This window comes from Ursus maritimus, unplaced genomic scaffold, assembly GCF_017311325.1.
Source record: "Ursus maritimus isolate PB19 unplaced genomic scaffold, ASM1731132v1 scaffold_21, whole genome shotgun sequence".
NCBI lineage: Eukaryota > Metazoa > Chordata > Mammalia > Carnivora > Ursidae > Ursus > Ursus maritimus.
In genome coordinates, this window is record NW_024424564.1 from 50,554,214 (window position 1) to 50,566,368 (window position 12,155).

General features: G+C 52.7%; 1 protein-coding gene and 1 long non-coding RNA gene across 8 annotated transcripts in view; both read left to right on the forward strand.

Annotated features, from left to right (window-relative positions):
• Positions 1 to 1,208: 1,208 nt before the first annotated feature.
• Positions 1,209 to 12,155, forward strand: part of SERHL2 (serine hydrolase like 2) — a 35,661-nt gene continuing 24,714 nt past the window's right edge. For 2 of the 7 annotated variants that reach the window (XM_040637630.1, XM_040637633.1), the window contains exons 1-8: positions 1,209 to 1,318; positions 2,210 to 2,359; positions 2,467 to 2,580; positions 2,936 to 2,977; positions 3,407 to 3,426; positions 3,896 to 3,970; positions 5,403 to 5,551; positions 6,264 to 6,343. In XM_040637630.1, the coding sequence (XP_040493564.1) occupies positions 1,315 to 1,318; positions 2,210 to 2,359; positions 2,467 to 2,580; positions 2,936 to 2,977; positions 3,407 to 3,426; positions 3,896 to 3,970; positions 5,403 to 5,551; positions 6,264 to 6,343 (634 nt within the window). In that variant the 5' untranslated portion in view covers positions 1,209 to 1,314. The other 5 variants (XM_040637632.1, XM_040637634.1, XM_040637631.1 and 2 more) reach the window with 4 other exon arrangements.
• Positions 6,363 to 9,071, forward strand: LOC121104443. The gene is made up of 2 exons (XR_005836780.1): positions 6,363 to 6,874; positions 7,297 to 9,071. It is a non-coding gene; the product is annotated as an uncharacterized LOC121104443 (long non-coding RNA).

The window sequence follows — 12,155 nt, forward strand, 5'->3', positions numbered from 1 at the left end:
TTCAGGACTTGGGTCTCCTGTCCCCCCCCAGGAGAATTCACCACGCAGCTCTCTCTCCAGCCACCCCCACCCCTGCTGGATTCTGCTTCACCACTTAGGGGCTCAGCGGGACTGTGACATCTGAGGGGTCGCTCCTAGGCCTTCTGACTAGCAAACGGTGGTGAATGAACAGGAAGCACTTGGCCTTATCTGTCCTAGACTTGCCACTGACTTGGAGGGTACACTTGAGTGCCTTTATTCTAGGATTTAGTACCCCAAACATTCCCTTCCAGACTCGGGGTTCTTGATCCTTTCCAGACTCCATGTTATTGTCCATAATCCTTCCTCACCTGGGGGGGTTCCTCCAGGTCTCCAGTTTACACATTCGTTCACTTGTGCAACAAATATTAAGACTAGTTCGTGGCAGGCACTACTGACCATCCAGGACACACGAGAACATGGTGGACACAGCCTGGCCTTCCAGGCAAACTTTTTTTTTTTTTTAGATTTTATTTATTTATTTGACAGAGAGAGAGACAGCTAGCAAGACAGGGAACACAAGCAGGGGGAGTGGGAGAGGAAGAAGCAGGCTCACAGCGGAGGAGCCTGATGTAGGGCTCGATCCCAAAACGCCGGGATCTCGCCCTGAGCCGAAGGCAGACGCTTAACGGCTGTGCCACCCAGGTGCCCCCCAGGCAAACACTTAACCATTTAAGAGTCACGCCACATTTTTAGTCCAATGGTGCGAGCCAGTGAGAACCCAGGTGGTGGCCCGTTGGCTGTGGCTGCTCCCTGGACCTTGGTCAGCTCCTGGTCCAGCGTAGGAATGAGGCCAGCCGTGGAGACTGCCCAGGGCCTGGGTCCCGTCACCCACGTATCAAGCAGAAGCTTCACTCCCCTGGATACCATCCCAGGCGTGGCGCAAAATTTTGGAGGTGGTTTGGCCACCGCCCAGTGCTCCCTAGCCGCCGGGTGGGTGTCTCCTGGGAGCTCAGAGCCCCTCCGGGCCAGAGCTGAGAGAGGGGTCCCACGCCCTTGAGGACAGGAAGTCTCAGGTCCGCGTGGAGACAGGCGGGAGGGAGGGGCCGGGCCAGGGCGGGGCCCGGGCAGAGGGGCGGGGTCGGGGCCCGCGCCCTTGTGGGCAGGAAGTCTCAGGTCCGCGTGGGGACAGGCGGGAGGGAGGGGCGGGGCGGGCCGGGGCTTGGGCAGGGGGCGGGGCCGGGCTGGAGTGGGCGGCCGGCCGGCGGGGGCGGGGCCTGAAGCTCTGGTATTTATCCCAGCGGCCGCGACCTCACGGTGGCGTGACGACGGCCGCGCGACAGCAGGACGGCTGCAATGGGTGAAGACGCTGCGCCGAAGGACGCTTAGACGGGAGTGGGATGGGGGCCACCACGAGCGCCCTTCCAGCTGCCCACCCACCTCCTTGGGGCACAACTCCGGAGCGGAAGTGGGAGCGGGTCACCGCGACCCGCGGGAGGGTGGGGGCCCCGGAAAGCGCTACGCGTGGCTTCTCAGGGTCCCGGGAGCTCCAAGTTAGAGGAGCAAGCGCGAGGGTCTGGGGGCGCACGGGTGTCCAGCCGGAACGGGTGGGCCAGCAAGGTGAACAGGTCAGTGCTGGACCAGGGAGAAGGCAGTCCTGACCAGAGTAGGCCAGAGACAGCGTGGTGCTGGGTGGTCAGGACCCGGGTCCTGGGATTGTGCGGCCTGCGCCAGGTCCTCGCTCCGCTCATTCTCCCTGGGGACCTTTGGTCGCAGACTGCACCTCCCCGTGCCTTAGTTTACTGGCCTGCGAAGGGAGAGTAATAATGATCCAACTTGCTATGAGGAGGTGAGAGGGACCACCCCATTGGCCCCTCTGAAAGTTTAGAATATGTTGGTTATTACTATTACTTTGTTTTCTCCCTGTTTTACAGAAAAGGAAACTGGGGCTCAGGAGGTTTTAGTAAGTGGCCCAAGGTCACACAGCTGGCAAGTGGCAGAGCCCAGGTCTAGCCAATTCCACAAAGTTCTGCCATGAAACCCTCTCCTGGATTTCCTCACTCAGCGGACCCAGTTTATTTTTCCTTCCTCTGGGTATCCCCAGCCCCATGCCAGGCTCTCCCTCTAATCCCTGGGGGCAGTGCAGGAATCTGAGCCTCCTGGGTTGCGCTGTTGCCCTGAACACATTGGAGCACTGATGAGGGGCTCAGAAAGTGCCTCCTTCATGCATGAGTGGGTGTCTGTCTTCCAGGTCTGCTCTCAGAGCTGAAGCTGGCTGTGCCCTGGGGTCACATCGCTGCCAAAGCCTGGGGCCCCCAGCAGGCCACCCCAGTTCTTTGCCTGCATGGCTGGCTGGACAATGCCAACTCCTTTGACAGACTCATCCCTCTTCTTCCGAAAGGTGGGGCTGAAGGGAAGCCCAGGGGCAACATGACATAGACTGCAGGAGAGTTAGGGGTGGGGGAGACAGCTGACCTAGCTGCCTTCTCCCCCTATCTCTTGTCTCAGACTTTCATTATGTTGCCATGGATTTCGGGGGACATGGGCTCTCATCCCATTATAGCCCGGGTTTCGCGTACTACCAGGAAAACTTTGTGAGTGAGGTCCGGAGAGTTGTAGCAGGTAAGAGGCAGTGTGTGTGTGTGTGTGTGTGTGTGTAGGGGTGCACTGGGGCATCCCCTCTCATTGTTGGAGTGGGGTGTGGTAGTCAGGAAACAGTGTTGGGCTGGGAGCGACCTGGGGTCTCGCCTGAGTTCTCCCAGAATTCATGGGTGACTTTGGGAAGGTCGGAGAGGGCTGCCAAGAAGAGCTCTCATCCTTCTGGGGGTCCCACCCCTTGTAAGGAAGCTGGAACCCCTCTAGTTTCCTGAGTGGGGCACCCCAGGTGCTGAGGAAGATGTCCTAAGCACAGGGACTGCAGAATGGGGGTTGGGGAGGGAGGCTGGGCCCATCCACATCTGGCTCCGTGTGTTTTCAGCCTTGAAGTGGAAGCGTTTCTCTCTTATGGGCCATAGTTTTGGTGAGTACAAGTTTACACTTCGGTGGGCAGGGGGCTGACTGGGCTGAGGGGCTGCGAGGAGGGAAAGGAATTGGTACACAGCTACCCTGCACTTCTGGGCACTGCAAGGAGAGATGAGGGGGTCTGTGGGCACTGTAGGCACTAGGCTCTTTGGCCTGAGGCAGCCCACCCCCAAGGGACATGGGGCCCCAGAGGTGGCTATCTTCCAACTTGATGAGGGAAATGTGACCTTTCAAGTGGCTAGGTCCTATGAAGGGGTCATATGGCCCCCAGGGAGGCAACCCCAAGTTTGACAGGGAATAAAGAGCCCTGCCCCCTGGTGGGAGAGAGCCAGGCCCCTAGCCTGGGGTGGGGCAGCCCCTGGGAGGAAGCTTTAGTAGGATTTTGAAAGCTGCGGAATACCAGCCCCATGACTCTTCTGTCCCCCAGGTGGCATAGTGGGCGGAACGGTGAGTAGATGGCTTTGCAGTGACCACCTCTGGCCACGTTGGGCATTCCTGCAGGTGGGGCAGGAGGCGGTGCGGGGAGGGGGGAGAAGAAGTTTCCAGGAAAGGAAGTATGTCCTCATATCACAAATTTGAAGCCAGTATTTGATGGCCTAGTGCCAGTCTGCTTTATAGATGGCAGTAATAATCATTATTGCGGGGAGGTCGGCGAAACTGGAGATTCCTGATGGAGTGCAGAGTTTCCATATTCGCCATCCCCAGAGAACCCTGGAATCCAGCCATCCACCAGGGTGTGAACCTTGGTTTGGGTGTGGACCTCCAGGGGCTGGGGCGAGGGAGGGGAGGCTACCCTGAAGGGAATGAAGATTCTGGTTCTAGCCCCTTGGAAATACCAGTGTCCCCAGGGAAAAGCCTGAGTCCCTTTGCCTTCTTCCTCTCCTACTCATTCTTCCCTTTTTGGGTCACATCGCAGTTTACCAGTATTTTCCCCGAGATGGTGGATAAACTTATCTTGCTGGACACAATGCCATTTGGCCTGGACCATAATGTAAGAATGGGGGCTCTCATGCATGCTGTCACGGGGGAGACCCAGGCCCCGGGTGGTGTCCTCAGCCCTGCTTCTTTTGGCAGGGAGGTGGGAGGAGGTGGCAGAGGGTAGACAAGGGGGGATCAGGGCGCCCCCAGAGAGGACAGGGTTCTGCAGCCCGTACCGCTAGGAGTGAGCAGAGAAAAGGCGTGCAGAAGCCTTGGTCATCCTTGGAAACCCTGTATGTGGCCTGGGATCTACAGAGTGCCAAGTCTATCACGAAGTGGCAGGAGGTGGGAGAGGGTAGGAACAGTGGATTGAGGAAGTTCTGGGGGTACACAGTGTGATGAGGCCCCCCATTCACATTCAGTTGTATGCCTCTGTGCTGTGCACACTGCACAACAGCGCACGGCAGCCCTGAGTGCGGACTGATGGGAGCGTGCCGACCCCTCCTGCCACCACCACCAATGACACCAAACACTGCTGTCCCTGCATCTGAGTCCTGGCTTCTGCCACTGATCTGCTGAGTGACCCTGGGCAAGACACTTGGCCTATCTGGGCCTCAGCTTCTTGACCTGTAAAATGAGGAGGTTGGACTAGGTGACCTTGGAGTTGTCTGCCCGCTGTCACATTCTGTCACTCTGTCCCCAGGAGCTCAGCCTCTCGGTTGTGACACAGCTTTGTCACCAGTTTTGGTTTCTTATCTGTAAAATGACCACAAGTGCCAAAAGGGCACAAAGCATGCTGTCTTTTTCTCACCACATGGCCAATCCCAGCACATAGTAAGTGCTCAGTAAGCGTTGGTTTCATGAATGGAGAGCTTGTGGGTGAATGTGAGGATCCGGTGAGACTCTGGGCTACTCTCCCTTCTTTTCTGTTTCACCCACTGAGTTACCCAACGCCGTGCCCCAGGATCTCCCTCCAGAGCATCCGGGTATTTGGCCCTCCCTGTCCCACCTTCTCTGGGGGATGGATGGGAGTGTCCCTTCCGGCTGCTGCTACTCCAGGTGGCGGCCTGTGGGCAGGGCTGGGCTGTTGTCAGAGCGTGCCTGAAATGGGTACACTCAAAGGGGGGCCTAGAGCCCCCAAACTGCATCCCGTCTGCCGTCTCCTCTCCACCATCTGGAGGGATAGCATTAATTAAAGCAGCCAAAATTGCCAACCCCAGATGGTCCGTGACTTATGGACCTAATATTGAACCTTGCAAAGCACTGACCACTGGCAGAGATTTCCTTTCTCCTCCATCATCCGTCCTGACCCCTCCAGCTGTCCGGAACACAGGCAGGGCTGGCCGGGCTGTCACTGAGGCAGACAACACGAGCTCTGATCACGGGGCCAACTGGCAGGGGCTGATCCTGTGCTGCCCTTCACTGGGTCAGAATGAATCCCGGCAGAGGGGCTGCCGAGGGCCGAGGGTGGGGGTGGGGAGGGAGCTGAGCCCCTCCATCGGCAGCCCAGAGTCCCGCCCACCCAGCAGACCCCACATCCCCAGGGAGTAGAGAACCTGCTGACCTACAGGCGGGGAGCCATCGAGCACATGCTGCAGGCGGAGGCTTCCCAGAAGCCCCGGCAGGTGGCCAGCCCAGAGGAGATGCTGCAGGGGTGAGTGCCATCGGGTGAGATGGGGCTGGTGGGGAGGGGAATGGTGAGAGGGGGTGGGGGTGGGAGACCTGGAGGAGCGAGGGGATACTGAGGGAGGATATCTCTGGGGCACAGAGGAAGCGTCTATCTCCTACGCACAAATCATACCGAGCCTGTTTCTCTCTGTGCTCACCCTAGGTTATCAGGCTTCCTGGCTCTCCAGACACCCCAGCTGGGACTTCCCTGCCTCGGGTCCTCCCTGCTCTATAATCGCGTCCTTCATTCCCAAGACCCCTTTCCACCTGCTCTCTACCCCTCTTCCTCTCCCTGTAACTGTGCGCGCGCGCACACACACACACACACACACACACACACAGAGTCTTTCCTTCCACACCTTTTTTCTCTCTGTGGCTCCTTCTACCTGGACCTCTCTGCGGACACCTTGCTCACTTGCCCACTCCTCCTTCTGGCCTCAGGTGACTGTCACTTCCTCGGGGAGCCTGCCCTGCCTCTCCTTGGTGAGCTCTGCTCCCGGCCCTGTAGGTAATCAAAGGTAGACATATTTGTTACCTAAAGGAGTGAAAATACACAAACGCGCACACACACACACACACACTGCTGACGTGGACATCCCCATTGACACGTGCCTGTGTCCTTTGTGGGGGCCCCTCCTCGTCTTTCCGTCTGGCCTTCCCTGCCCGCAAGACATTCAGCGTCCCTCTGTCCTCTCCAGGTTCCTGAAGAGAAACAGTCACCTGAGCGAGGAGAATGCACGACTCCTCCTGCAGAGAGGAACCACAGAGGTGGCCACAGGTAGGGACTCGCCGTCTAGGGCCGCTGCTGATCGCCACTGTTGAGACACGATAACTGCCAAGGCTCAGGCTGCTTGCTCTGGACCAGGCATGCATCGAGGGCTTAGCAGACAGTGTCTCGTGTCATCGCCCTGCTGCCCTATGCTCACCCCGTGCAGAGCGGGAGAAACTGAGGCTCCAATAGGCCAAGTGACGCATGCCAGGTCAGACAGCTGCCGCACATCGCAGAGAGGCCTGTGGGAAGCACAGTCAGCTGTCTTGGGAGTGAATGTTGGGGAATGTCACAGCCGTGCTTTGCTGACCCTGTGTGGTGGGCGTCAGTGTCCGAGGCGAGGGTTTGAGGACGTCCTGCGGGGCCGGGTGACTTGAAAGAGGTTTTTCAAAATGGAGAAGTAGAGTAGGTGGCACCTTGGCTTCAGGGCAGCCTCGGGCCTGTGTTTTCTGCACTTCGTTTCCCAATGTAGTCGTTCCGGAAAACCGTACCAAGTCCCGCTCAGTGCCAGCCCCAAGCGCGGCGGCCACGGGAGCAGAGGTGAGCGGGTGCAGACACTGCCCCTCTCCTGGTGGGTCTCTACCTCCGGCTGGTACAACTCCAGGGGTGCCCTTCACCAGTGCCCTCCCTGGACCTGACTCCCCCAGGGGTTGAACAAGGAGGAGGCCAGGTCAGGAATGTCCATTCTAGGAGGAGAAACAGATGATAGACACATAAACAGACAAACGAGACATTTTATTGTAAGTGTAATCAAGAAATGTCCAGGGTGTTCTGGAAGAAACCCCACAGCGGGAGTCCTGGAAGCGGCTCCCAGAGGTGAAGCCCAAGGGAGACAGTGGGGTGAGATGGACCAGGCACCACATGGGGCCCAAAGACCTGGGCCGATTCCTGACTCTGCTAGCTCAGAGATCTTAGGCAAGTCCCCCCTTCCCACTGAGACACCTCCCCCCTGTTTTTCTCAGGTGATAAATAATGTCTTAGGATCGTTGTGCTCGTGGTCCGAGAGGATCAAGCAAGGAGGTGAATGCAGCTTCAGCCCATAAAGGTCAAAGGAGGCGGGGTCAAACCCACGGGCTTGCCAGGTGTGAGGAGGTGGTGGGATTAAGTGGGCTGCTGGGAGTCAGGCAGCAGGGAGTGGCGGGGACTGCGGGACTGGAGGCAGGACAGCCCAGCCAGTGGTTCTCCCTGGGCGCTCTGGGTCTCATATGGCCAGAATTTCCAGTTGCTCACAAGAAGCCGGAGATCTCCCGTGTTGTGTTGTTTGACCAGGAGTTGTCAACACACCGTGAGGTGAGATGGAATATACTTAAGGGATGTTTTGGCCTCAGGCTGCCAGTCTGTGACTTGTGAGGGACTGTCTGTTACCATCTTGGAACCTTGGCAAGTCCTCCACGGAGAGGGGAGGTCGAGGCGGAAGGCCGCAGGCCCAGGCTTCCCAGTGTGCCCACACAGATGGCCCCCCCAGAGGGGCCCCGGCGCAGAAGTGGGCTAATCCGGAATAAGACATGTTCCCAGCTAGGCGGGGGAAGCCAATTAGGCCAGGCCCAGGTCACATGAAGGGGTGAGCCCAGACACTGAACCAGTTGTCAAAGAGGGTGAAGAGAGAAGGGAGGCGAGGGGACAGGCAGCTGGGTCACTGTGTCGGGCCCAGCCCCTCTGCAGCAGTTGTGGCCCTTCGGGGCTGAAGGTTGACCTAAGACGACACCGAGCAGGCTCCCAGCCCCCACCGGGTGGCATGACACTGGGAGAGCCCGTGTTCCAGGCTTGTCCTCAGGCCCCAGGACCCCTGAGAGTCCCCACTCCACTCCGGAGCAGCAGAGAGCAGGGACAGTGCCATCAGTCCAGCCTGATCCTACAGCTGAACCCAAGTTCATCTGCCCAACGCACAGCAGAACCAATGACCCAGACGTCAAGCGTGCAGTAAGGAAAGGGTTTATTTGAGAGGCAGACAAAGGAGGAGGTGAGGAGATGGAGAACATTCTCGAAGGGGAATGCCAGGGTTTTTTTAAAGGCAAGTGGGAAAGGGTCTGGGGAAAGGGGAGAGGAGCTCTGTGACTCAAAACCAGATAAAGGAAGTTACTTTAAGTAGCGGAGGGTTAATTTCATTTTGTTGGGGTACTTGGTTGTCATGGTGTCGGGCAAGAGTATTATCTTCTAGAAACATGGCGCAGACAGCATTCCCCGAACAAGCGGGTTTGGGTAAGAAAGCTGCAGCCGCCTCAGTTGCCCTGTTAACGCTTTGGTTACTAGTTTCGGTCCCCACTGTCATTGATCATTCCTCATTCTTGAGCGAATCGGGAGGATGACCGCTCCGGCTACTTCCTGCTGAAATGGGGCGGAGATCGGGGTGAGCGGAACGGACCCTTTCTGCACTTAATCGGAAATATTCCTCAGTTCCGGCTTAAAACCCTGCGCTCTGCATGACTAGAATTTTTGTGCTTTGGTGAATAGTTTTTGTACAACGTTTCGTACCGCATGCTGTGATTAAGTAGGGAAGAGGGAGAATTAGGAATATGGAAGATGCCACATTCGAGGAAGTATTCCTAGGCAGGTTGACCGAAATCCCTGGGGAATCCAAGAAAATAATCCAGAAAAACAGTCCAAATCTGAGTCCAGGACTTTAAAGATTTGTTGTAACCAAGTAGCTTGTGGTCTTTATTTTGGCAAGAGGAACGTCCACTTCGGAGGAAGTATTAATATACGTGCAGCCTGACGAATAAACACCTCCTTGTTCCACTAAAACATAACCTAAAGCAGTTCTTTTTTTTTTTTTTTAAATAATTTTTTATTATATTATGTTAGTCACCATACAGTACATCCCCGGTTTCCGATGTAAGGCTCGATGATTCATTAATTGTGTATAACACCCAGTGCACCATGCAATACATGCCCTCCTTACTACCCATCACCGGTCTATCCCATTCCCCCACCCCCCTCCCCTCTGAAGTCCTCAGTTTGTTTCTCATAGTCCATAGTCTCTCATGCTTCATTCCCCCTTCTGATTACCCCCCCTTTCTTTATCCCTTTCTTCCCCTACTGATCATCCTAGTTCTTATGTTCCATAGATGAGAGAAATCATATGATAGCTGTCTTTCTCTGCTTGACTGGCTGAACTCAATCAAGCAGAAACCAGAAGTACAGTAGAGCAGATCGACCAGGACTAGAAGCTGGTTCTTTGAGAGAATCAATAAAATTGACAGACCACTGGCAAGACATCAAAAGAAAGAGAAAGGACCCAGATTATTAAAATTATGAATGAAAAGGAGGAGTCTGACAGTGAGCACCACTGAAGATGGAAGGAATTATTAGAAATTTTTATCAACAGCTATATGCCAATAAACTAAGCAATCTGGAAGAGATGGAATCCTTCCTGGAAACTATAAACTACCAAGTGTGAAACCTGGAAGAAATTGATTCCTTAAACAGGCCAATTAATTATGAAGAAATTGAGTCAGTGATAAACAACCTTCAAATAACAAAACTCCAGGCCGGACGGTTTTCCTGAATTCTACCAAACATTCAAAAGAAGAAATACCTATTCCCTCTAAAGCTATTTCAAAAATAGAAACAGAAGGAAAGCTACCAAACTCATTCTATGAGGCCAATATTACCTTGATCCCCAAACCAGGCAAAGACCCATCAAAAGGAGAATTACAGGCGATTTCCCTAACGAATATGGAGCCTAAAATCCTCAACAAGATACTTGCTAATAGAATCAACAGTACATTAAAGGATTATCCATCACCGATCAGAAGTGGGATTCATACCTGCGATGCAGCGTGGTTCAATTAGACATAAATCAATCAGCGTGATACATCATTATCAACAAGAAAAGACTCAGGAACCATATGATCCTCTCAATCGATGCTGAAAAAGCATCTGACAAAATAACAGCATCCTTTCCTGATTAAAACCCTTCCCAGAGTGTATGGAATAGAAGGTACATTTCTCAATCTCATAAAAGCCATCTATGAAAAGCCTACTGCAAATACATAATTCTCCAATGGGAAAAGCTGGAAGACCTTCTCCCTTAAGATCAGGCTCGACAAGGATGCCCACTCTCGCCACTATTATTCAACATAGTACTTAGAAGTCCTTCAAGCAGCAATCAGACGACAAAAAGGGATCAAAAGTATTCAAATTGGCAAAGAAGAAGTCAAAATGTCTCTCTTTGCAGATGACATGATACTCTATATGGAAAACCCAAAAGCCACTCCCCAAACTATTAGAAGTTATAGAGCAATTCAGTAACATGGCAGATACAAAATAAATGCTCAGAAATCAGTTTGCATTTCTATACACGAATCTTTGGGAGACCCGAAGAAAGAAGAGAATTAGAATCCATCCCATTTACAATAGCACCAAAAACCATACGTTACCTATGATTGCTTAACCAGAGGCGTAGGACCTATATTCTAGAAACTATAAATCACTCTTGAAAGACATTGAGAAGACATAAAAAGATGGAAAGATATTCCATGCTCATGGATCGGAAGAATTAACATAGTTAAAATGTCCGTACTACCCAAGGGCAATCTCACTTTCAATGCTATCGATCAAAGAAATACCAAGGACATTTTTTCAAAGAACTGGAACAAACAGTCACTTAAATTTGTATGGAAACAGAAAAGGCCCTGAATCTCCAAGGAACTGTTGAAAAGGAAAAAAAACAAAAGCTGGGGCATCACAATGCGGATTCGAGCTGTACACAAAGCGTGATCACAAAGACAGCATGGTACTGGCACAAAAACAGACACATATAGACCAATGGAACAGAATAGAGAGCCCAGAAATGGACCCTGGCAATAACTTTGGGCAACTAATCTTTGACTAAACCCAGGAAAAACATCCGGTTGGGAAAAAGACAGTCTCTTCAATAAATGGTGCTGGGAAAATTGGACAGCTACATGCAAAAGACATGAAACTTGACCACTCTCTACACACATAAAAAAAAACTCCAAATGGATGAAAGACCTCGATGTGAGACAAGAATCCATCAAAATTCTAGAGGAGAACACCAGGCACAACCTCACGACATCGGCCAAAAGCAACCTTCATGACACATCCCCAAGGCAAGAGAAACAAAGATAAAATGAATTTATGGGACTTCATCAAGATTAAAAGTTTCTGCACATCAAAAACAGAAAAACTAGAGGCAGCCGCAGGATATGGAGAATATATTTGCAAATGACACTACAGATAGGACTGGTATCAAGATCTACAAAGGAGACTTCTCAACTCAATACCACGAGAAACAAATAAACAAATCAAAAATGGGCAGAAGATATGAACAGACACTTTTCCAATGAAGACATACAAATGGCTAACAGACATGAAAAAATGTTCAAAATCATTAGCCATCAAGAAATTCAAATCAAAACCACACTGAGATACCACCTATACGCCAGTTAGAATGGCAAAAATAGGGCAAGAAACAACAATTGTTGGAGAGGATGTGGAAAGGGGATCCCTCCTACATTGTTGGTGGGAATGCAAGTTGATACAGCCACTCTGGAAAACAGGAGTTCCTTAAAAAGATAAAAATTGAGCTACCTATGATCCAGCCATTGCACTACTGTTATTTACCCCAAAGATACAGACGTGAGTGAAGAGAAGGCCATATGCACCAATGTTCATAGCAACCAATGTCCACACATATAGCTAAATTGTGGGAAGGAGCTGAATGCCCTTCAACAGATGACTGGATTAAGAAGTTGTGTCCATATATACAATGGAATATTATCAGCTATCAGAAAGAACAAGTTCTCAACATTTGCTACAACATGGGCCGGCACTGGAGGAGATAATGCTAAGTGAAATA